The sequence below is a fragment of the Ochotona princeps genome, chromosome X (genome assembly GCF_030435755.1).
Source record: "Ochotona princeps isolate mOchPri1 chromosome X, mOchPri1.hap1, whole genome shotgun sequence".
Lineage (NCBI taxonomy): Eukaryota > Metazoa > Chordata > Mammalia > Lagomorpha > Ochotonidae > Ochotona > Ochotona princeps.
Window position 1 is genome coordinate 58,607,463 of NC_080865.1, and position 25,587 is coordinate 58,633,049.

The 25,587-nt window shown below is 34.2% G+C and overlaps 1 protein-coding gene across 2 annotated transcripts in view; it reads left to right on the forward strand.

The window, feature by feature from the left end:
- PCDH11X (protocadherin 11 X-linked) overlaps positions 1-25,587 on the forward strand; it is a 722,012-nt gene that overhangs the window by 78,960 nt on the left and 617,465 nt on the right. For both annotated transcript variants that reach the window (XM_004596311.4, XM_004596313.4), the window contains exon 3: positions 9,218-11,713. In XM_004596311.4, the coding sequence (XP_004596368.2) occupies positions 9,218-11,713 (2,496 nt within the window). The remainder of the gene's footprint in view (positions 1-9,217; positions 11,714-25,587) is intronic.

Below are 25,587 nucleotides of genomic sequence, written 5' to 3' on the forward strand. Positions count from 1 at the left end.
AAAAAGAGTTAATTAGCAACAATTAGGAGTGACATTTCATTTGTTTTGCCTGTCTTTTCCATTAAAAGCAGCTAGTGATTAAACTCATATGCTTGGAAATATATTCCTTCACAGAAAATATTTTCAAATAAAATACAACACATGAAAATCTATGAGTCAACTCCAATTTGTATTTGAAACATTTACATCGTATTAAATATTTTCTATGTAGTAAGATTAGACTTTCAAGTGTTAGGAGTTGAAGGGAAAGAAATGAAATAAATGAGAAAGAGAATATTGAATCATTAATTACACTAGAGAAAATCGATTTCTTTCCTCTTAGGACTTTTGCAGAATTAATCCGGTTACTTTTGTTTCTTTGCTATATCTCAATATTGCATGTTCAGTTGCTTATTTAAGATTTTTACTTTTTTTTAAATGTCAAAATCTGAATTTTCAAAATTTGAGAGAGTAGATTGAAATAGAAAATTGATGAATAAGTTTTTCTCACTTATTTAAGGATTTTAAAAATTATGTATTTGGGAGGTTCTTTGCACATATGCATGTATGTGTGAGAGAGGGAGAGATGGAGAATATTTTTCATCTGCTTGTGTACTCTCCAGATGTCAACAAAGGCTGGGTCTTGCCCAGGCTTAAGCCAGGAATCTTGAACTCCATCAGTGTCTCTCACATGGTTGGCAGGTCCAAGTACTTGGGTCATCTTTCACTGCTTTCGGAGATACGTTAGCTGGGAGCTGGAACAGAAGTGGACCAGCGGGGATTTGAATCTGCACTTAGATTCTGGTGGCTCAGGCAGTTGCTTAACCTGATGGCCCAGAATTTTGCCCTTTATCTCATTTATTAATCTGTGCTCACGACTCTAACAATCCAGTAGCGCCAAATCAATGTCCATTGCTCCAGCTCAGAATATCATGGATTTCAGCATTTTGAGATAATTTAACCAAATGACACATATTTCAGACAATATAAGCAAATGTCCTAATTGTTCTTCCAGATGGAGAAAACAAAGTAATGGCAGTGACAAATAGCCGTAACAAAAGAATATAGGACGGGTGTCCTGGCATATTGGGTAAAGTCCCTGCTTACCATGCTCAAATTCCATATGGAGTACCTGGTTGGAATACAGGGTACTTTCCCCTTCCAATTCCAATCTAGCTCTCTGCTAATACACACTCCAGAAGAGAGCTGCTAATGGCCCAAGTACTTGGGTTTCTTTTGTCCATGTAGGAGACCAGGATTGAGTTGCTACTTCTTACGATAGTATTGGCATTGCTCCCTTTGTTTGAAGCATTTGGGGAGTAATTATTGGGGGAAAAATTATTCTCTCTCTCTCTCTCTCTCTCTCTCTCTTTGTCTCCTCTCCACTCTTCTCCTCTCCTCTCCTTTCCCATAGAAGAATATTAAGAAATAAGCATTTTAAAAGGAAACAATAGTTATAGCATGTATTTTACAAATTCTGATATAAAGGGCAAGTACACATTGAGACAATACAAAAATTGACGAATTTCAGGAAACCTTGAGTTTTTTTGTTAAAAGGGAAAAACTGTTGATGTTGAAATCTGGAAAAAAAATTTAGGAAAAAAAAAAACCCATGGGAGGAATTCTTTTTTAGGGAGTAACAGTAAGAGCAAAGAAGAGCTATATCCAACCCATCGCATTGTTTTACTTAATAGATTTCCCTGTATAAAATATTCAACATGCATGATATCTTTTTTTTATTCGTTAATTACATTGTATTACATGACACAATTTCATAGGTACTGGGATTCTCCCCCCTTCACCCCAAACCCTTCCCCCATGGTGAATTCCTTCACCATGATGCATAACCACAGCTCAGGTTCCGTTGGGATTCCCTAATTACAAGCTCACACCATATAGAGTCCAGCATCCTACTGTCCAGTCAAGTTCAACGGCCTCTTAGGGAGGCCCTCTCAGGTTTGAAGGCAGAGCCAGCAGAGTGTCACCTCTATCAATTAGAAGCTCCAACATATTATCAGCAACAGTCCAGGTACTATGAGGCTGGTGCAGAGTCCACTGATTGACATAGTCTATCTTAGAGTTTCCCCTTGTCCAGTTTTCCGCTGCAAGCATATAGCTGAGGTGGTTGATTGATCTACTCCATCTTCCATCTTTTCTTGGTTAATGTTTTGATTCCTCCATTTTGTTCAGGGGAATCCCCAAAGAAACTTTGAGGCATTCCCAGTCCAGGCTCCTACATGTACTACTAGTAAGCACAGTGCCCACCACAGTCCATCACTCCGATCAGCTGGTGGTTGTAACCTCTGGGTTGGATCTAGTCTGAGCCCCGACCTCCATTGGAACCAATGAATATTACAGCTCTCCCCGGCTCTGCCCATCACACTCTCGTCCCTCACCTAAACCAGTGGGAGGTGTGCTGGTTGGGTGCTGCATTCCCTACTGGCACAGGCCATTTCGCTTTGGCATTTTGTGTTTTGTACTGTTTTTTTATCGCAACCAAACCTGGCCAGGCCCCCACACAGTTCCAGCGCTCGGGCCTGCCAGTGGATGACGTGAACTGACTCAGCCTGGTCTGCCCCAACCCGAGCCAAGTGTATGCCAGTGGGTCACTTTCCAAAGTCTCTGCTGGGTTGTTTACCTCCATGCTTCCTGCATTTATTTGTAGGGTCAGTGTCCTGTCAGAGGAACTGTTCAGATTCCTCCATCCGACCCCTTCCTGGTGTCAGGCTTCACGCATACCAGCAGGTCCTTCCGCCAGCACCGCTCTTCAATAGATTCTGGTTCCTGCTGTTGCATGCATGATATCTTAAATCCCATTTGTGGCTTCACCAAAAATTAATGCTACTACTTCGACATTGTAATGTAAATTCTTTTTTTTTCAAATAAAGCTGCTGTTTTCTTGCACATCACTGCTTTCTCATATATTAGGTTACTTAGAAGAGAAGCATTTTGTGTGACTTCAGAAGTACTGGTAGACACTCATGTGTGACTAATGTCTGAGGTCATTTTTTTGTGATCTATTCTTATAGCATTTCCCTTGACAGCACTACTGATGATTCCTGAAAGAAATGTTCTCAAAACAGTACAAGTAATCTTAGTGGTACCTGGAAATTGAATATATAATCAACAGTTTCTATTCTTTCCAGTAGTTTTGGACAGTCTTTGGCAGATTAAGGCATTTTCCCTGAAGGAAAGGGGTTTTACTACAGTATCTTATTATATTTGATCAATATTATTATTTTTTCCTATTAGTTTTCTAAAGCTATATTGGGTATAAGTTTCAGCTTAGAGGTTTAGATATCCGTATCCCACTACTCAAGCATTTGGATTTGTGGATTCATTATCTAGTTTTGACTCTTTATTCCAACTTCCCACTAACCCAGACTTTGAGGGGCAGCAGTCATGATTCAAGTTGTTAGGTTTGTATCACTCACATGGTAAACTAGATTGAAATCCCAGCTCCTAACTACGTCTTGGACCAGCTGCAGCTGTTGCACCTTTTTGGGGAGTGAATCAGAAGATGGTAGCTTCTTTTCTACATCTCTCTACCTCTCAATCTATAGTAGTCAAATAAATAAAATAGCCATAATCATTAGTTCACCCTTTTGAAATAATCCTCTGCCATTTTTGTGTCTCAGTTATGTCAGTAAAAAAAAAAAAAATGATTGCGAAGTGTTTAAAGAGGGTTTGTTCTTAATAAACCAAGCATTGGTGAAAGCTCAGAAATAAATTTCTGTTATTTCCACTAGCATTCCTTGATCTACCAAGCAAACAGCTTTTATTTAATCAGGTTTAGAATCCAATCTCTCTGTAACTATTTTTAGTATTTACTGGCACTGTATGCACTTTCTGGGCAACTGTAGCCGATTTATAGCTTTGAAAGTGCTGTGTTATTTATTACCTTCCAATAGGCAATGAAGTGGTATCTTACACATGCATATGTCAGAAATGTTTAAGTTTACTACAGTGGTTCAGTTAATTCTTTCCCAGAACAACAGATAGAAATATAAATTTTCATTTGACATTGACTATCCATTATTTAATTTTTTCGAAGCAAAGAAAGTACTTGTCTTGGGAATTTCGTATCTAACATCAGCTTTCTTTTCTTTGATTTAAAAAAACTTCATACAAAGAGTGAAAGTTTTAACATCTTGCTGATATCAGTGGTTTTTTTTTTTTTCCTGGATTTGAGACTCAAAGCCTTTTTTCAATTTAGGAGTATCATTGACAAATGAAACAAAGTCACTTACATTACATGATGTTATTAGAAATTTCATACATTTTTCCTATCCTGAATCTGAACTTATAATTTTGTTTATTTGACATCAATGCCGTTTCAGATACTAGAATCGAAAATCAACATACTTTGTGTAAGTAACTGGTGCATCAACTCTTGCAGTATGCTGTTCTCTGAGTTTTTATATTTTTTGACTGAGCATATGTGTATCACACAGAAGTAGAATTTTTGTTTTTATAAGCACTGCTGACCATATACACACAGAGTATGTGATAATTTGTTCTGAAAATAAAGGTTTACAACTAGATAGTAACATTTTACTAGGTATTGACACTTTCACTTTTATTACATCCTTGGTGATTCAGCTTTTATTACTCCCTTCACAGAAAAACATAGTGGTTTGAGAAAATAATTCTGATATTGTTCTTCAGCCAGCTTTATTTAAGGAAAAGAAAAGAACTCCTTAATAAACTGTTGAAGAGTATTTCTCAGCTGATGTAGACTAAGAATTAAGAAAACAAGTTTAAGCTGCTCACTTTTGTCTTAAAATAGCATCTATCCTTTTAATTTTCACATATATTAATCTAAGTAGTGATTACTGAATATGTTCATATACAAGGAATGTTCAAAAAGGTCCTGGAATATATTTTATGAAAAAAATGTGCATTAATTTTGATGGGTTTTTTTGCATCAGAATGAACCTATCGTTTCATTTCGTTTCCCTTATACTTTTTGATATGCTTTCATACACCATGTGCTTCCGCCTTCAGTTAGAGTTACACATGCATGTGCTAGCTAATGCTCTCATGAAAGGATAAACAATGTTTGGGGAAAGAGCAAAAGATTTCTTCAACTGGATAACACCTGGAATTTTAAAAAGTAAATAATAATTCAAGTATGTTTGAAATTCAGCATACTGCTGGTCAATTATCTTAAACGTATTCTTTTTGTGTTTAGGATACTCCTGTGCTACACTTAAACAGTTAATAAATTAAGGAGCCGTTCTATTTACCGTTTTTCTACCCTCATACCATCCTGATGTCATGCTTAAACATAAGTCACAGGGCTTACATTTTTTTTTTCTCATTGTTTGAGAGGATGTAAGTGTCAGTTGAACTAACTGTCATGAAGTAGAACTAATGTTGGAACCATGTGTTAGTTTTTCTTTATTCCTGAAGGAGATGAGACAGAAAACAGCCCTGGAATACTCATTCAAAAATGATGGTAGGGACTGGCGAGGTAGCCTAGTGGCTAATGTCCTTGTCGCATGCACCAGGATCCCATATGACCGCTGGTTCGTGTCCTGGTTGCCCCACTTCCCATCCAGCTCCCTGCTTGTGGCCTGGGAAAGCAGTCGAGAACGGCCCAAAGCCTCGGGATCCTGAAAAACCAGGAAGAGGCTCCGGGCTCCTGGCTTCAGATCGTGCAGCTCCAGCCATTGCGGCCACTTGGGGAGTGAACCAGGAGATGGAAGATCTTCCTCTCTTTCTCTCCTCCTCTCTCTGTATCTGACTTTGCCATGAAAATAAATACATCTTTAAAAAAGTAATGGTAAATTCCTACTGACACTGCACTGCCACATCAAATTTAGAGATTGTGGTAAACTGTTGTTAAAAATGATTTGTGTATTACATGTAGGCATTTCTGGTTTAGGTTCACTGGATAATAGGACTTTATGTACATAAACCAGTAAATCATTTATAGAAGCCTAAATATCTGGAAAGGGGGACATTATACATGTAATCACCTGATTAAAATAGGTACTTTTGTGTAAGGGTAACTACATACAGTACAGTCCAACAGAGCTTTGTACAGTTTCAGAAATGTTCTGTGCTTTTGCTGTGTAATACAATTGTCACACAGATGGTTATCGGGAATTTAAATGATACTAGCATAATTGAGGACTGACTAGAATAGTTTATCTAACTTTAGTTCATCATTAAGATTTACATTGAAATCCTCCCTTTCAGTCACTATCATATTGATTAGTATAGTCATGGAAAACAATAGAGCAGCATGGACATTTTCCTTTAGCTTGCATGTATATGTCATTACCACCTTGAGAATTAGGAAGTACGCCTTTAGGAGTGGGTGTTTGCGCTGGTGGTTATTAAGCCAGTTAGATTAGATACTAGTTAAGATTCTCTCACTGCCACATGGAAACATTTGGGTTTGATTCCTGGCTCTACCTTCTGACTCTCTTCTTCTGCTGTGGCAGAGCTTGGGAAACAATGCATGATGGCTCCGGTGATTGAGTTCCCACCAGCCACGGAAGTCATCTGCCCAAGGCATTCATTTTAAGTGTTTAGGAAGTGAACAGGCAGTTTGGAGTTACTCTCTTTTTTCTCTCCTCCTCTCTCCATTATTTCTCAAACAAATAAAAAAGAAAAATCTATCTTCTAAGATGGTTTCATTTTTTTACATACGGTGATTAAGAGACAGTATATATAAAAAAAGAGAGAAACGGTATGTCTTTGTCTCTTTAATTTTTCAGTTGTTATAACCTACCTTAATTTGATTGGGAAAGTAAAGATCATCTCAAAATTCAGGTAAACATGCAAGATTAAATTCTAAATATGTAAATAAGAGATATACATGCATAAATAACATGAAATTAAAGTTAAACTCACATATTGTTTGCTTTCTTCATGAAGTATTTTCCATATGTGCTTTCCACGTGCATATAGTTGGGTGCTTGTGTCTGAAAATCAAGAACTACAGAACATTTGAATTTTTCTTTTAAACAATATTAAGACAAGGGCATTGGCAAAATGCTTGTAGAAAATTTAAATTAAAAGTTGTTTGTTTTGGTGAAAAAAAATTTTAAATCCTTGCATGATTGCTTTCATAAAATATGCACAGAGCTGAACTTTTTGAAATCCCCTTTTTAATCTTGTCCAATACCCAAGTACTTTCTTTTATTTTCTTGTGATTTGCTAGGGAGCATTTGTGCACATCTTCGGTGAAGGAATTATATGTGGATTATGAATTGTAAGATGATATTTCAGAAATATTAATTAAAACCATGCTTTTTATACCAATGTGTTTTTTTTTTTCAAATTTTGATGTGAATTAGCCGTAGTATACGGGGTTATGTTGTTCATAACTCATGCAGTTAAAGCATGCATTCTGTTCATATTTTGTTCATATGATCAAGTAAACCTTTTTTTCTTAAAAGATACAGCAAAGCAAATCTTATATGTATTTGCTTTGTGAAAGTGACAGAGTGGAAATATATTATTTTTACTGCATATTTTAACAAAAAAGAATTTTGTTACAGCAATGTTTAATTCAAGTAACTACAGTGTTTAATATTGTCATTTGATTTAAATAAGTTTCATAATTAGTGACAATTTTGTTTTTGAAATGACATCCCAAAAACTTTTAGGAAGTTTCAAATCTAGAGTGTGTTGGTTATGAGTGGGAAAATAGCTTCTATGTTGTAATTCATAAAAATGTATCCAATCTTCACATGCCGATATTGAGTGTTTCATATAAGAACATTGTTCTTAACTGGAGATACATGATCGTGAGTAAACACATTTTGCTAACATAATGGAAATTAAGTACTAGCCAAGGTGAGAGAAAAATCAATACCAATCTAAGTATTTAATTATAGCATTGCTACTATCATAGTTTTATTAATTAAGTGGGTATTTGCATTTTTAATATGAACTATATAGGGAAGTCATAAGGGATTATTTGAGGTTAAATAAGCAGACAGTATCATGTATGAGATGGTTCAGAAAACGTGTGGAAAATATAATATGCATTTCCAGGAACTCTTTGAAATCCCCTCATATGCGTATATGAATAAATAAAGACATGTGTATTTAAAGATCACTGAAGTAATGTGAATATTAAGCTCATCTTCAGATCTTCGTTTCACACCCTCCACTGTCAAATTTCTGTCAAAATTCTGCAAGTAACAGTGAACAAGTGCCCCTCAAAACAATTCAATACCATTCAGCTGACATATTCACTATTTGTCTGTCTAGGAATCTTCTGATTCTAGTTCCGATTAGAAAAATGTTTGTTAAACATCCCAACACTATGACCTAAGGGGCATAAAGGAAAAATGGATATTGTCCCAATTTATCCTTGCCAATCTTTCTTTCATTATATGCCCATTATGATGGCTTATAAAGAAAGAGGGAGGGATTAATAACACTATTGTTAATTCACTCCACAGAACTTTTATTTTTTTATCATATGTTCCTAAAGGAAAAATTAGAGATTCTTTGTACACATACGGTATATAAATTTGTAACAAGAGATTCTTTTATTTCCTCCATCTGTCAAAGGTTTTCACTGTATTTATTAAATGTTTTAAATGTTGTTCTCTTGGATGAATATTCTATACTTTATAGTTATATTCAGTGGCTAAAAGCTGTATTAAACAACTGAAATCTATAGAAAAATATATTTTAATTAACTGACAGTAATCATAGGTAATTCACCTATAGCTTCAATTTTATGTAAAAATTAAAGGCAATTTTTAAAAAGATGTGTTTATTTAAAAGGCAGAGTTACACAGAAATACAGAACAAGAGACAAATGGCTGCAATTAGCAGAGTTAAGCTGATATGATGCCAGGAGTTGGCTTTACCCACTATGCCACGGTGCCAGTCCTGCAATAATGCTTTAGAAAGTTCCGTAGACTACATCCTTTGAAGACTTTAATGGCTTCAAAAATGTTAAATTAATTATCATGAACTATAACCACACCACCTGTTCCCAAGCAGCTAGCACAACTCTTATTTTTCAGATATCTGAGGAAGTTAAACAGTTTGCTTGTTTTTACAATATTACTGATATGTAGATCTGAGATTTAGATCATGGGTCTTCTGGCACCTGTGTAACTGAACCGATTTTACTATGTCATGTGTTCAAGGAATTGAAAGTTGTTCCCATTATTTAGTTAACATGGACAAATCATTTAATGGTATATAATACTCTACTGATTTTCATTAAAATTATATTTCATGCCATATTTTTCAGGGTCAAAATATTTTTGGGCTTGATGTCATTGAAACACCGGAAGGAGACAAGATGCCACAACTGATTGTTCAAAAGGAGCTAGATAGGGAAGAGAAAGATACCTATGTGATGAAAGTAAAGGTTGAAGATGGTGGCTTCCCTCAAAGATCCAGTACTGCCATCTTGCAAGTAAGTGTTGCTGATACAAATGACAACCGCCCAGTCTTTAAGGAAAATGAGATTGAAGTCAGTATACCAGAAAATGCGCCCGTGGGCACTTCAGTGACACAGCTCCATGCTACAGATGCTGACATAGGGGAAAACGCCAAGATTCATTTCTATTTCAGCAATCTAGTCTCCAACATTGCCAAAAGACTGTTTCACCTCAACACCACCACTGGGCTTATCACAGTCAAAGAACCACTGGATAGGGAAGAGGCACCAAGCCACAAGTTACTGGTTTTGGCAACCGATGGTGGATCAATGCCTGCAAGAGCCATGGTGCTGGTAAATGTTACAGATATCAATGATAACATCCCATCCATTGATATAAGGTACATCATCAATCCAACCAATGGCACCGTGGTTCTTTCAGAAAATGCCCCACTCAACACCAAAGTTGCTCTCATAACTGTGACTGATAAGGATGCTGACCATAATGGTAGGGTGACGTGCTTCACAGATCATGAAGTCCCTTTCCGTTTAAGGCCAGTATTTAGTAATCAATTCCTCCTGGAGACAGCTGCGTATCTCGACTATGAGTCCACCAGAGAATATGCCATTAAATTGCTGGCTGCAGATGCTGGCAAGCCTCCTTTGAATCAGTCATCCATGCTCCTCATCAAAGTGAAAGATGAAAATGACAATGCTCCAGTTTTCACGCAGCCTTTCATAAGTATTTCCGTTCCTGAGAATAACTCTCCTGGCACTCAGCTGACAAAAATAAGCGCCACGGATGCAGACAGTGGACGGAATGCTGAGATCAGTTACCTGCTGGGTATTGATGCTCCATCCGAATTCAATCTGGATCATCGTACAGGCATTCTGACCGCAGTGAAGAAACTAGACAGAGAAAAACAGGAAAAATATTACTTCACAGTTCTGGCAAAAGATAATGGAATACCATCCTTAATAACTAATGCCACCGTCTTAGTGACTGTTCTTGATCAGAATGATAACAGCCCAATTTTCACGCACAATGAGTACAACTTCTATGTCCCAGAAAACCTTCCAAGACATGGCACAGTGGGACTCATCACGGTAACTGATCCTGACTATGGAGAGAATTCTGCGGTCACTCTCTCCATTGTCGAAGTGAATGACGAGTTTACCATTGATCCACAGACTGGTGTCATCCGACCAAATATTTCATTTGATCGAGAAAAACAAGAATCTTATACTTTTTATGTAAAGGCTGAGGATGGTGGTAGAGTATCGCGCTCTTCAACTGCCAAAGTAACCATTAATGTGGTTGATGTCAATGACAATAAACCTGTTTTTATTGTTCCTCCTTCCAACTACTCCTATGAATTGGTTCTACCATCCACTAGTCCAGGCACAGTGGTCTTCCAGGTAGTTGCCATTGACAATGATACTGGTATGAATGCAGAAATCCGTTACAGCATTGTAGGGGGGAATGCCAATGGTCTTTTTATGATTGAGCAAACATCAGGAAACATCACACTGAAAGAGAAATGTATTGTTGCAGACCTTGGTTTGCACAGATTGGTAGTAAAAGCTAAGGACTTAGGACAACCTGATTCCCTCTTCAATGTTGTCGTTGTCAATCTCTTCGTCAATGAATCAGTGACCAATGCTACACTGATTAATGAATTAGTGCACAAAAGCATTGAAACGCCAGTGACACAAAATGTTGAGACGACTGATGCATCCTCACCAACCAGTGACTATGTCAAGATCATGGTTGCCATTGTTGCCGGCACCATAACTGTCGTCCTAGTGATTTTCATCACTGCTGTTGTGAGATGTCGCCAATCACCACATCTTAAGGCTGCTCAGAAAAACAAACAGAATTCCGAATGGGTTACTCCAAACCCGGAAAACAGACAGATGATAATGATGAAGAAAAAGAAGAAGAAGAAGAAGAAAAATGCCCCTAAGAACTTGCTTCTTAACTTTGTCACTATTGAAGAAGCAAAGGCAGATGATGCTGATAATGATGGAAACAGTGTCACACTTGACCTTCCTATTGAGCTGGAGGAGCAAACCATGGGCAAGTACAACTGGGGCACAACACCTACTACATTCAAGCCTGATAGTCCTGATCTGGCCCGACACTACAAGTCTGCCTCTCCACAGCCAGCTTTTCAGATCCAGCCTGAAACTCCCCTGAATTCTAAGCATCACATCATTCAGGAACTGCCTCTTGATAACACGTTTGTGGCCTGCGATTCCATCTCCAAGTGTTCCTCCAGCAGCTCTGATCCCTACAGTGTGTCTGAATGCAGCTATCCAGTGACAACCTTCAAGGCCCCTGTGTCTGTGCACGTCAGACCGGTAGGTAGTCTGTTTTATAATGTAACTTTCTAACTTCATTTTATTTTTTAAAATATTTTTTTCAGTTGAGTTGAGACTTAACAAAATCTAATGACTTCAAGGGAGGATCAAAATGAACATAATCTGCAAAAATCTCATAGATGCAGAGATTCATTTCAGTTCTGTAGACAATCCGAACAAAGTGACTAATAATTATAGGAAAATTGGGTGCAGAATTATGCTTATAATAGAGGTAATTTTGTCTGTAGATGGCAGTGTGGCCCTTCTTCCTGGAGAATATATTGGAAGAACTCCAAAATAAGGGTCGCAGCATTGTTCTCTGTACCATGGTGTGCATAAGGGTCCTAATAGCTTTGGCTAGGTCCATGATAGTCTTTTCTAAATTGACAAGCAATTCTTGATACTAATTGGAGTTGAGATTCTCACTATTGCTTGGGAAAACTTAGGGCTCACCAAGGAACCCAAATGGCAGCAAAATGTCTTCTCAAATCCTGTCTCACCATGCCTTCAGAACTTAAAAAAAAAAAAAGAATATCATTTTCATATTAGGAACTGAAAATTATTCTTATTCATAACATATGCTTTCATAGAATATAGTAAAAATTGGATTAGATAAATGAAAATATGATCACTCTGACCTTTAAGAGAGGGAACGACATATATGTGAGATCCCTATATTAGAAGCCTGGGCCCATTTAAATACTTTTATATTTATATAAAGAATTCAGAGCCCTTTGGAAGGCGTGTTTTAAAGACAGTGACTTCTGGAAAACGAGCTATATTTACTTTCTCTAATATCATGAAGGAAAACATGGCCATATTAAGACACAAGAAATCCGTTTGCAATAAATTGAAACCCTACAGATATAAAAAGACTTCGTGCTTTTAATCTTCATCACATAAAGAAATGAGTGCAAATTTATCCTAGAAATCCATAAGAAAATCAAATGAATTAAATATGTTTAATTCCTTAATAAAAGTAAGCAGTAGAATTAACTGCATTTTTTTTTTTGTTGTTGCACAAAGTTCTGTCACATGTAGACTGTTTTATTCTGTCTGGGTAACTAAAATTAGACTTAATCGCTGTTATGGTGAATAATGTCTTTTGAAAATTTATTCATCCTTAATAAAGAGGTGCCGATGTGAACTAGGCATTTCTACTTGCCAAAAATTAGAGATATTAAAGAAGACTGCCAGATTCAAGATAATAGTGCAAATGATTTACCACAACTTTAGAAATGGCTTTAAGATTGGCGGTCATTCAAGGGTGTGACACAAATAATATTAAATAACACAAATAATATTAAGCTTTTTCTCTTTATCACATGGTAAAGGTAAGTTTCTAGATTCAAATGTGGATATTTCTATGAACCAATGGTTGTATAATTTAACGATATTGCAAAGATAAGATGAAATAATATGCTAGGCTCTATGTGGACTTTTTGTTTTCCTTTGGATGAATTTACTGGGCAGTGGTTATTTCTACAAGTCAATCAAATCTAGTATGTCCATATGTCAGTGGCTCTTAGATGGGTGACAAAAAGGAAAAATTCTTCATACCTCGGCAGGTTATGTTTTAGTTTATATTTAACCATGTAAAAGGGTATTCTCATTCTCTACTTCTTTTTGCTATTGTACAGCTTACTGAAAATTTTTCTCAACAAAAAAGTTATCTTTTTTTGCATAACACCATACTGTATTGAATTTTCTAACAACATTTTTCTCTACATGAACTTGGTAACTTGCTCCAAAAGTGGAAGAAAGGGGGTATATGTGAATTATTTTGTGGATCGCTGTTTTTAGTAAAATTATTCACTCAGTTAATCAAAAGCACCAAGTTCTGGTTACAGGTACTTTCAAAGGCACAGAAAAGTTCTCAGACATAAACTAATTTTATTTAAGTGTATGAACATACAGTAAGCAAGGCACTGCTAAAGGGAAAAAATTGAAGCCTTTAAAAACTGTCACCACTTTTATTTTTTAAAAATATTTTATAATCTTAAAAAGTCATAATTAATTATTGCTTCCCTTGATAGCATTTTTTTTTTGGTTATGCTGATAAAATTCCTTTTTCTTAAACATAGGAAAGCAACTCTGGGAATTAGGCAAAACAAGAAAATGAGTTATTTATTGCCATTAGGATTTTATTAACTGGAAGGGCAATCTTATAATCAATGAGTTCTCACGAGAATGTTTTTTTTATTTTTCGCATTTTAAATCGTATTTACAACTTTATGTCATTGGTTAACAGTAGTTTCATATTCATTACAAAATATTTTGTAGACATAAAACGGTGCGCTCAGGCAGACATATTTGGTACTAAAATTAATTTGAATGTTTTATTTTGTGCTAAATCTTCAATTTTCTTTATTCTTATTATCCAGTTTTCAATTGGTAATGAAGCTAGGAGAGGCACTTTATATTCACTGATACTGCAGAATGCTAGCAAGATAAGTAGGCACTGGAAAAGACATTATGTATTTAAAAATTCAAATACGGTATGTATGTTCTTTTCAAAGAAATATCACAGAAAATGCAAAAAAAGTCAGTAAATCACAATTCATTGTTTCATAGGGAAATTCTGACAGCAGAATAAAATATTGCTGTAGCAGAAAGAAGTAAACTTAAACTTTGTTTATGTTAAACAAAGTGAGAAGCACATTTTCAAAAGGAGAATTTACAAAAACATTTGCAGTTACTTCATTACTCTAGTAGAAATATGGTAATGAGGAAATAGAATGGTTTTGGTAAACTATAAGATGCAAGAAAATTTATTAGAAATTGTTTATTTTGGAAAGGAAATCGAATACTTTCTACAGTTATTTTTTTCTTACTATCATTATCTGAAAAAATATGGAGTCATTATCAGAAAGGAGAGCATATATTGCATAAAGCTGCTTTTACTTGAGAAATATGATGCACCTCTTTGGCATAAGTTTTTACATAACTATGGATGACATTTTGTGTATCTTGAAGTAAAATTGCGAAATGTAAATTTAAGAGAATGTTTTTTCGGATTATCCTCTGTGAACAAAGAACTTTCAAAGTTATCAAGTGGTATTTGGTTGTTATGTCCCTAGAAAAACTAAGTATTAACAACTATTTAAAAGTCAGTTTTGATAATTTTCACCTAAGGGAGACAACTTGACAGAACAAAGTCTTAACTAACAAAGTTACTAAACTATTATTTATCATTACACTAACATGAAATCTATACAGTTCTTTTTTTTCTTTTTTAAAGATTTATTTTTATTTTTTTATTATTTTGCATTATGTGACAGTTTCATAGGCTCTGGGAATCCCCCCCACGCCCCTCCCCCCTAGTGGATTCCTCCACCTTGATGCAGCATTACAGTTCAAATTCAATCAAGATTCTTTCCTTGCAAACGTATACCAAGCATAGAGTCCAGCTCTAAAACAGAGAATGAAAAGGAAAACCTTTTTGAACGGATTGCTATATGCCACTCAGTGCTTTAGACATTTCTTTGAGGTATTTTATTCTCTGCTATCCCTTTAAAACAAACAAGCAAACAAACAAATTTTAGTGATTTGAGCTAAAATTGTCTTGTGATTTATGGAGGTAAAAAAAATGGTGAAATGTGGGCCCAGATAAGATTTGTTGATGAATGAAATTACATTGTAGATATAATGTATGAATTCAAAATGCTAACAGGATTTTATGTTAGCTTGGATTAAGGTTAATATCTACTATTGATAAATTCAGTAACTTTGATTTTGTACACCTAGATTTTAACCTTGTAAATTTTAGCCATGTAGCATGCTTGGCAAATAAGATTTCTGGAACACAACCATCTGATTTTGATAACATGTTATTTTTCTTGCCCTAGACTGATTCCAGGACATCAACTATTGAAATCTGCAGTGAGATATAACTTTCTAGGAACAACATAATTCCATTGCTTTTTCAAACACTTTCAATGCATTGTTATTTCAAAATTTGGCTAGGATTATTTATTTTGTAATCTGTATCCCACCATAAAAACCAGGAAAACAAAAACCATATTGAAATGATGTTTCAGTGAAACTTGTACTTTCGTTAGCTGTAACTTGGCCATCAAAATTTAAAATTCATGAATGAAACAGTGCAGTGCAATAACAGAGTTTTACCATGCTGCTTCTCTGTTTCCTTGCTCTGAATTTCAACAGCAACAATGTTATAGACTGCTGTTGTCTTCTTATACACACTAATGATTAATGTATCAGTCATGAAACATGGAATTCCTTGCCCTGTTTGATTGCTGAAGAAATCAGACCTCATCTTGGGGAGTTTGGAAGTGAAGCTGAACTGTCCAAGCTTCCCTCTGAATGGTATGCAGGGCAAGAGATATTTTTAAGACTAAAAAACAAGCAAACGAAATAAAAACAAAAAAAAATGCAATGTTTTGAACTAACATAGTGTTCTTGAGAAAATCATTATAATTATCCACTACCCTGCTTAAAAGTTGGATGATAGAAAATAATCAAAATACGTTTTTCGGTTGATTGTAATCATGTTGTTCCAATACTTTTATCTTGAAAACATTGTAATCGTGTTTCTTTTTTCTAGAAATACGTGAAAAAACAAATCTTCCTATTTTTATCTACCAAAGGAGGATGTGAAGTTCTTTATACTCCCTGATACCTTGAGAAAATGCATTTATATTTTTAAATATGAAACATAACTTCAATCACATGAGTGTAGAAACACGGCTTTAGGCAGGGTATTTGAAAAAGATTATATCTTAATTTTGAAACTACCCAGGGAATGTATGAAGCATTTCAGTCACATTTGAAGAGATTTACTTTATTAAATTTAGATTTACTATATTAAATTACTGAATATATACCATTGCTTCCAGCAATTTGCCTTTCAAAAATTTCTCACCTTTCACACTCTGCTGATGAACCGATCTGCTAGACAAACAAGTCAGTGCTTTGAATTGGGGGCACACTGTATTTTACTGGAGAATAATGACAAATTGTAATTTCATTCTGCATTCTTTAAGCTGGTTATGACTCACTAACAATACTAACAGAATTAACAACAAAACGTCATAATTCTTTGGGAAAAAAAGGAGTATAAAGGACCCTTAAAATCACAGCATGACATAGCATATGCTTCTGAATTTTCATTCAAATGGTTAAATGTGCATCCTTTTATGACAGAAAATGTGAATAGGACTTGGTCTTTATGTATAAACATTAAAACCAGTGTATTATTCGAAGTGCTCTTTGATGTAAAAGCATTTAGAAGATGTTTATGTGTATTTAGCATTTCAGATTAGTGTGATTCTTGGATGTATTCTATATGTAGGTAATATTTTAAACACATTTATGTTCAAATTTACTTCACTTGTTGATTTAATCCAGGTTCTCTTGTACCTCCACTGCTGTCAAATTCCTTGAACATGTGTGCTATTTGTTTGTTTAACCATTGAGTATTTGATTATAATGATTAAGTGTAACTACTTTTAATGGTAAGGAGAAATGTTACATGAGATACAGTATTCTGTTACATGCTTGTAAAGAATTATGTAGAAAAATTTCCTTCCTTTATATTTGTTTCTTATTAATTAAAATTTTTAGATTAATATTTCCAAGAATGTAAAAATTCAGTCAACATAGTATACCCCTAACATCAGTGCCCTGTAAGACAATTAAGATATAGGATACGTTTTTCCGAAATTCACAGTCTCAAGTTATAAATGAAATGATGAGACTCAAGAAAGTGAATCGGGAGTGCAAGGGTCCTATAACACACTATCATGGCTTCATGATCACTTGTGTATGTAGTTATATAAATGCATTCAAAATATTGTATCGTGGCTATCTATGTCTCTCGTTTACTACGTATTCTTTGATATGAGAGACTCCATGTTTTCACCCACTTCAGTGACCCTTTCCTTTGTAACCATAAAGAGAAAAATCACCTGATCACCCCTTAGTATGTATAAGCAAGAAACTATCTTAAAATACTTACCCAGAATCTCTTTTAAAATCTTCAATGGTTTTGTATGTCTTCTTTGCAGAAGATGAAAATAGAAACTTTATTTTTAAAGCTGTGATTCCATCCCTCAAAATGCAGCCTCTGTGAGAAAGGAACTTCTAAATTGATTTCTTTCCTATTCCTTGTGCTGAAATATTTACCCATAAAAGCCAAAGAGGATTGAAATTAAGCACCATTTAAAATTGGACCATCAATGAAAATTGTTCTTAATTTTGTCTATTTAGTTGTCCTTGATCTATTTTTTGCTTGTACATGAAACAATATTTTCATTTAAGAATAATATGAAAGGCACTGGAAATAGCTTTTTCACAAAAGCCAAATAGGATTAAAATAGGTATTTCCCTATATGTTTCCTTCTTATCAGTTAAATTCGTGCCATTTTTAAAGTAGTTGATACTAGTATTGTGTTTCTAACCACCAGTGTTGGCATCAATGGCCTCTTGGAATATTCTCAGTGAATTGTCATTGGGAGTCTCTGTAGTTCTTACTCTTGTCAGTGAATAGAGAAAAGACAGAAAGATACCACATATAAAGACTAGGTATTTTAAATGTACAGAATTTTCAGTAAATTTATTCTAATGAATCGGAGGTAAACTAATTGATGGGCTGCAATGTACTTTACATTTTCTTTCCTGCAAGCATTGTAACAAATATCATAATTAAATTGAAATCCAAAATGCATAGTTGAAAACACTACAGTGAAATACATATCTTCATTTTACTTTTAGTTTCATTTAAAAATCTAATAATTTAAGCCATTTAATTTTGGACATTATTTTATTTATTAATTTAAATATAACCATATAAACCACCTTTAATCTCATACTTTAATTAATTTTCAATGTATACTTATTCTAACTTTTGTTGTTGACCATGCTGTCCATATTATCAGTGAAAACACATACACTTTAGAATAGCTTCTACATGTTGGATTTTGATTTAATCATTTAACCACTATTTTGTGCGATGTTTACTAATGTATTCATTCTTACATAAAGTACTAATGCCTCGTTTTACTATTCTGTCACCTATAGTCCTCACTATATAAATAGATGATGTGATTGTATGTCTAGAGAAGTGTAATGGGAAATCTGATCTCAACAGCAATGCTACAGAACAAGCAGAATTTATTAACTATTACGAATCAGAAAACTTTGTAAACACTTTGTATAGGTGCTCCTGTGTAATAGACATTTTCTTCAATATCACAAAGTTTGTTATTTATTTCAAATATTATTTAGCTTCCTAATGAATTTAAAGGTGCTGTGATAGCTGTGGTAACTGAAAACTGTGTGTCATTATATAATCACTATTTTTAAAAATCTGTGTGCAATTTGTTTTTCACACTTTTTGGATATTTACACATAAGATTTGTGACTTAATATGATAATTAGAATAAGCTGTAGGGTTAAAAATTCTAGAGTAATGATAGATTATTATGCATGTAAAAACACTCATTTTAGGAAAATTCAGAAAATCGCAGATTCTAGATGAAGAATTTTAGTTTTTTGTTTTTATTGCCATCCACTTTCGTAAGTTCTTTATAACTTACTTAGTAATTATGTTTGAAATGTCTATAACTTTTGAAAGTGGTGCATTTTATTTTTACAGTGTTATTGTTTTCATTTATGTCATTAAAATCCTAGTATTTTTATATTTGCTGGATACCAGTTCATTTATTATTCATATTGTTAATTTTTATAGTTGTATTATGGACAAAGCCTTGCAATGGCATAGCTTGATTATCTTAGCAGTGAAATACATGGGCATGAGAAATATCTGCACCATAACACTAATCTTCCTTCAGTGAACATATTGTCTTGATTAAAAAGCTTTTTTTCCCCTTTAATAAGAATGTCATTTTTATTTCTGCCACACTTTCAGGAGCAATCATGCCGTTTAATTATTTTCACAAATTTCTATAAATAACTTTTTTACCTTTCCCATAATCTAGATTTTTTTAAATTAAAATATCACACACTAACTTTTTTAAGTGGTTAGTTATCCACACAAGCATGCATATTATCCAATTAGGAATAAAACCTTTTTGCTAAGTGTAAAATATCACATTTTATTTTCTTTTAGATATTTTAATTTCCTTATGCTTGAGCTTTATATTATTAGTCAATCGTTGAGTCATTTAATAACACATTAGTCACTTTAAAATTCAACTCTTTAAAAGTTTTCATTATTTTTTTATTAGGGCAAGAACATTAAGTAGCAAAATACGACTTCCCTTTAATTCTATTCAGGCATAGTTAATGGTAAATAAATATGCAGTTGCGACGGAAAATAATTTTTGCATAACTCCATAGTCTCTAATATGTATCTTCTTGTTTTCCTTCATATCAGTAAATCACCATTTCAATTATGCGTTTTAACTTAAGTGAATTAATCACAAACACTGTTATCTCACACAGCAAAATTTCTTGGAATTCAATTATAAAGCTTAAATAGTTGTTCAGTGTCACAAGCTTGAAACAATTAAAAGTTTTAAAAATTTTGACCAGTTATTCTGTATGCAAACACAGACTTAGATTTGTTATCACTGCTGGCAAATACACACAAATGGGATTGCATGAATTTCAGAAAACTAGTTTCTGAGTTCCTAAATCAGAAACCATATGATTTTTCATTAGTGTTTCATTAATTTGATTACCTGTCAATCAAAATTGGGTATTAGGTGTCTTCTTTCACAGAATAATTTGTGCATTTTCTATGTCAAAATTTCTTTTTTTCACCCAAATTCAGTTACTCAAGAGAAAGTGCTGAGTTGTCTTTCAGATAAATATCATTGTTATGGTACATGATAGCAGAACTTATGGAAGCAAAATATAATGTTTCATTGTACAGAAGGATGTTCTTCAACTTGAAAAAAAATTTAATTTCATAAACATTGGAGTTTAAAACAGCAAAATAATATCATAATAATTTCACTTAAGGTAAAAAGAAAAGTTTAGCACCCATAAAAAATTATTATCTGAACCTAGAGTAATTGATATTCAACCAATAAAGTTCCACATGGTGCTACAATTCAACTTTACCTTTATAAATTGTAGTTGTTTATAAGGTTACACACTGACTTTAAAATTATAGGAATTGTACAGAATATACAAGTAAGATCTTTGGTGCAGGATCTTAAGGCGAAGTTTTGATCTTATGTCTGAAAATAAACATGCTTATTTGTATGTGAAGTGGTATATTGATTTTAATTTGATGCTGAGGTTAGTGTAATTGAAATGTGTTAGTGTATGTACAAGCACACATGTTTGCATAATGATGTGTGTTTGTTAAATTTCTATCATCAAGGTAGAAATTTCAGTGTAACAAAGTTTGTTTGAAGATCATGTTTTTACCTTTCCATTGATATTGGCTCCTTTTAAAGCATTATGCCTCACCTCCAATCTGCAATCATCCTGATTCCCTTAAATCATCCTATTTATCATCCGTTGTTTGCACAAGCTGCTGTCATATTCAGTGCACCCTGAATGTGTTTTCATGTAGCTTTATTTTTTGTTTGTTTGTTTGTTTTTCCTGGCTGTAATGTAGTAGCAGCATTTTTCTTTATCATTTTTCCAAATTTACTGAGTGGTCAAATGCCCAGTAATATTAAAATCTATATGGACAAGTTAGCTTGCTTTTTGTTATTTAAGTTTTAGTGTAGGTTCTACTTCTCTTGCACAGTACAAAACAAAGATGAATTCTTTATTAATAGGCAACTGTCGCATTGTTAAAGCTAAAGCGCATCAAGATGAAAATATAAGTGTATTGAAACAATCACCTCCATTTTGCATTAATACATCACTTAATCTGATATTTATGAAATAAAAAGATAAGTAGTTTGCTTTTAGTCCCTTGTACAATGACAGATTTTCAGTTTTTAATGGATATAAAACTTTAGGTCGACTTTGTTTTCATTCAAGCATTCTTTTTGAGCTTTGTATATGTACACAGACACACAAACACATTTCTAAATGGGTTAGTATAGATCGATACACAGCATCGGAATAAGTATCAGGATATAGGTACATTTTTAGGGTAGGCAATACATAAAATTTACTGTCATTTCTGCTTCTGAAGTGGAGTTAATAATATGAATGCTGATTGAAGAAAAACTGTGTGAAGTTTTAAAATCGTGAAGATTTAAACTTCAAAGGGACTCATAACAATCACTTTAAATTATTTTCCTTTTCCTTTGTATTTTGTATCTGTGGTTTTAAAAAAAAGAAGAAACAGGTTTTGTGTGAATATATTAGCACAAATATTATATAGCATCTTTCAGCTAGAATCTGTGCAGTTACTAACACCTGGTTGTATTTTATGTAATTTTGCTGCCTAAAATATATGTAATATGTATTAAACAATTATCTATGAATAAAGTTGTTTATGCATTGCAACATGACATCTTATTTTTTTTTATGTGTTGGTGTTAACAAGGGGCTACCAATTTCATTAATGTCATCTATGATTCTGAAATCTTTCATCACAGTAACACTCTAAATTCCTCATGATAGAACTCATTATTGTATTGAATCAGCCAATAATTTACTAACACTTCTATTCGCCAACATTTTGAGGTAAACTTATTCTTTTCAATTCACCCAGATCAATGAAGAAGATAAAATTAGATTGTGCTTACACGAAAACTTTTATTTGGTCCTTTTTCCTTAACTGAACTTGTTGAACATTGGTAATGTGGTATCATTTATTAACCTCTGTATTTGAAAAATAAAAGTGTTAGATGATGAAGTTTACCATGAGTTGAAATCATATTTGTTAAATACTCCCAAACTTACCATCAGCAACACAGCGTGCAGATTGCTGATTACAGCAAGGGATAGTCTTTGGGAACTAGGGAAGTGGGGCATTTGGGGTTCTTGCTGGATTTTGTTAAATCCTTGTGGCTAAATAATTTAACTGCAAGTATGTTAAAAAAGGAAACTTTATTTTTTTTCTGTGCATAAAAATCTGAGTATATCAGATCAAACACCAGCACACACTCACCCACACACACGTACACGTAATTGACAAAATACCAAACCTCAGTTTTCATCATAGTAATTACGTGTGTGTGTGTGTGTGTGTGTGTGCATTGAGTGAATATCACTAGTGAATCACCTTGCGAGTATATATTTGGTCTTATCAGGCGTGTGTTTACCTCATTTCTGAAAGCATTCTAAAGTCAGCAACACTTGCTTCTCTTCAGGTATACTCACCTAGATCGACAGGATTTATTGAATTCACTTCTAAAATACCTCTGGAATTTGTTCTTCTGCCACTTCGTTTTTACAATCATCACGACTTACCTGATTCAGTATTAATAAGTTGTCTTTGTAGTTTCATCTGTCCCATCAAGCAGTTTGTTATCCTGTGTGAATATGCCTGTGAAAACAAAGCTGAGATCAAGTGAGCAAAGGAAATTTCAGTTCATTTATTGGTCTTTATGTACCATGTATGTAGGGGTGAGAGAAACACATGCTACTTTTAGGCATTTTTTCAAAGGCTCATTCTGTGACTTTTCCAAAGTTTCCAAAGAGAAATATTGCCATTATGCTATAAGGCAAGAAGTAGATTTTCTTATCCTCAGCAGAGAAAGCTTTCTCAGGTTCAATCACAATAAATGCACAAATATTGACAACCATGGTTAGACCATTATATACATAATGGTATATATATATGTATATATATATGTGTATATATATGTCATCATAATTTTGTATATATATATACATATATACATATGTATATATGTGTGTGTATATATATGTCTTATCATAATTTTGTCCATCCCCTCCATGCTGAAAATCAATTACCAATTTTGTAAAAGCAGATACAGAAATGAAAAAGAAAACCAGAAAATTTCAAATGTAGATAATGTCCAACTTATAGAAGGTAGAATAATCGTGAAAATTCAGAAATCACATCTCTACTGAAAACTGCAAGTGACACATTTATATGTAATTTATGGAATGTTCTTGGCACACACAGTGAAAGCAAATATACCACCTGCTTCCTAGAAATAGAAGAGATGAAAATAAACCACCTAGTTCTTAAATTAGAAAAACTTTTGTCCTCATTATGACAGAGAAAAAATCTTTTTAACAAGTCTTTTTAAGTAATATGCAAGTAACATCCTGGGTGGTTGATTTTTGTTTTAGGTGATTTCTCTCACATCTTTGCTAGACAGTCATATCAAGATGCTGGAATACTAACTTTAGTATAACAAATCTCTACAGTATCTGATGTTTTGCAAAGATTCAGCACTCATTTCATCTATTTTTGTAAAGAGCACCATCATGAATAGGCAAATGTCTCATAATTATTGAGAATTTGCTTACAATTCAAGATAAAATGAAACCAGCTATTTCTTAAAGTCAGTGACTATTTTCTTTAGTGCATATACCCATGCTCTCGATAAAGTGAATATTAGGTTTAAGGGTAATGTTAAACATTCAGTAACACTTAAAAAAATAGGACTGTATTGTCATATTCTAGTGAAAAATAACCCCCCAGCTATGTTTCTGTGTTATTTTATATCTTTCTTTCAAATTACTATTGTCAGGGAAATGGTAGGATTATGATTCATGAAATCCATCTCACAGCTTTAAAAAAAATATGTAATACAGCCCCAAATTATCTTTACTTTGATTTTTCTCTTATAAAGGAATCTAAAATAATGTAGCTGCTAAAGTAGCGTAACTGCCAAATCTGTCTTCACCCTGTGCCTACCTCAAACTCTATGTGTGTGAAATTTCAGATTTCATAGTCTGTTTCTGCTTTCATGGAGAAAAATATCATTTCTCTTCTGATATGAAATCTCAAGAGAAATCTCTGAAAATAGACTTGTCAACATTCCTTTTCTTTACGTTACTATGGCATGTGAATGATGTTGAACATCAGACTAACACCAATCATCATAGGAAGTGTTGGACATACTTACTATATTGCCATGTCCTCTTTATGACAGATTTATTTGAAAGGCAGAGTTACAGAGAGAGAAGGAGAGACACAGAAAAATATTCTATGTGTTGTGGTTCACTCCTCTGATGTCTGCAGTGGACAAAGCTGGGCAAAGCCAGAGTCAGGAGCTAAAAGCTTCATCTGCGTCTCCTGCATGGGTGGCAGGGGCCCAAAGCTCTGATCATGTTTGATCTGAAGCCGAGTAGCCTGGACACAAACTGATACTCATAAGATTTAGACATCGCAGGCCTAAGCTTACTGCTGATACCAAAACACCGTCAATTGGATATTGTCTTAATATATGTAGGAAACGTGTTGTTGGTCAGGGTTCCCTTTAGTCAGAGTAAACTGGTGTCCACGATGCTCACACAGAGACATGTATTTTATCTCCCCTTTTTCCTTCATCCTAGGATTCAAAACAAACAAACAGAAAACAAAACAACAAGAAAAAAGTTTGATCACCTATATGCTTTCCAAAGCCAGATCCTTTTTACCCTGGACACAGGTATCTACTATATTCCCTATTATTACACTTTTTTTTTTTTAAAAATATTTTTATTGCAAAGTCAGATATAGAGAGAGGAGGAGAGACAGAGAAGAAGATCTTCCATCTGTTGATTCACTCCCCAAGTGGCAGCAATGGCCAGAGCTGAGTCGATCTGAAGCCAGGAACCAGGAGCTTCTTCTGGGTTTCCCACACATGTGCAGAGTCCCAAGGCTTTGGGCTGTCCTCAACTGCTTTCCCAGGCCACAACCAGGGAGCTGGATGGGAAGCAGGGCTTCTGGAATTGGAAGCAGTCCCCATATGGGATCCTGGGTATTCAAGGTGAGGACTTTAGCCACTTGGTTACCGCGCTGGGCCCTACAACACACTTTTTTTTTACATATTATTATTATTATTATTATC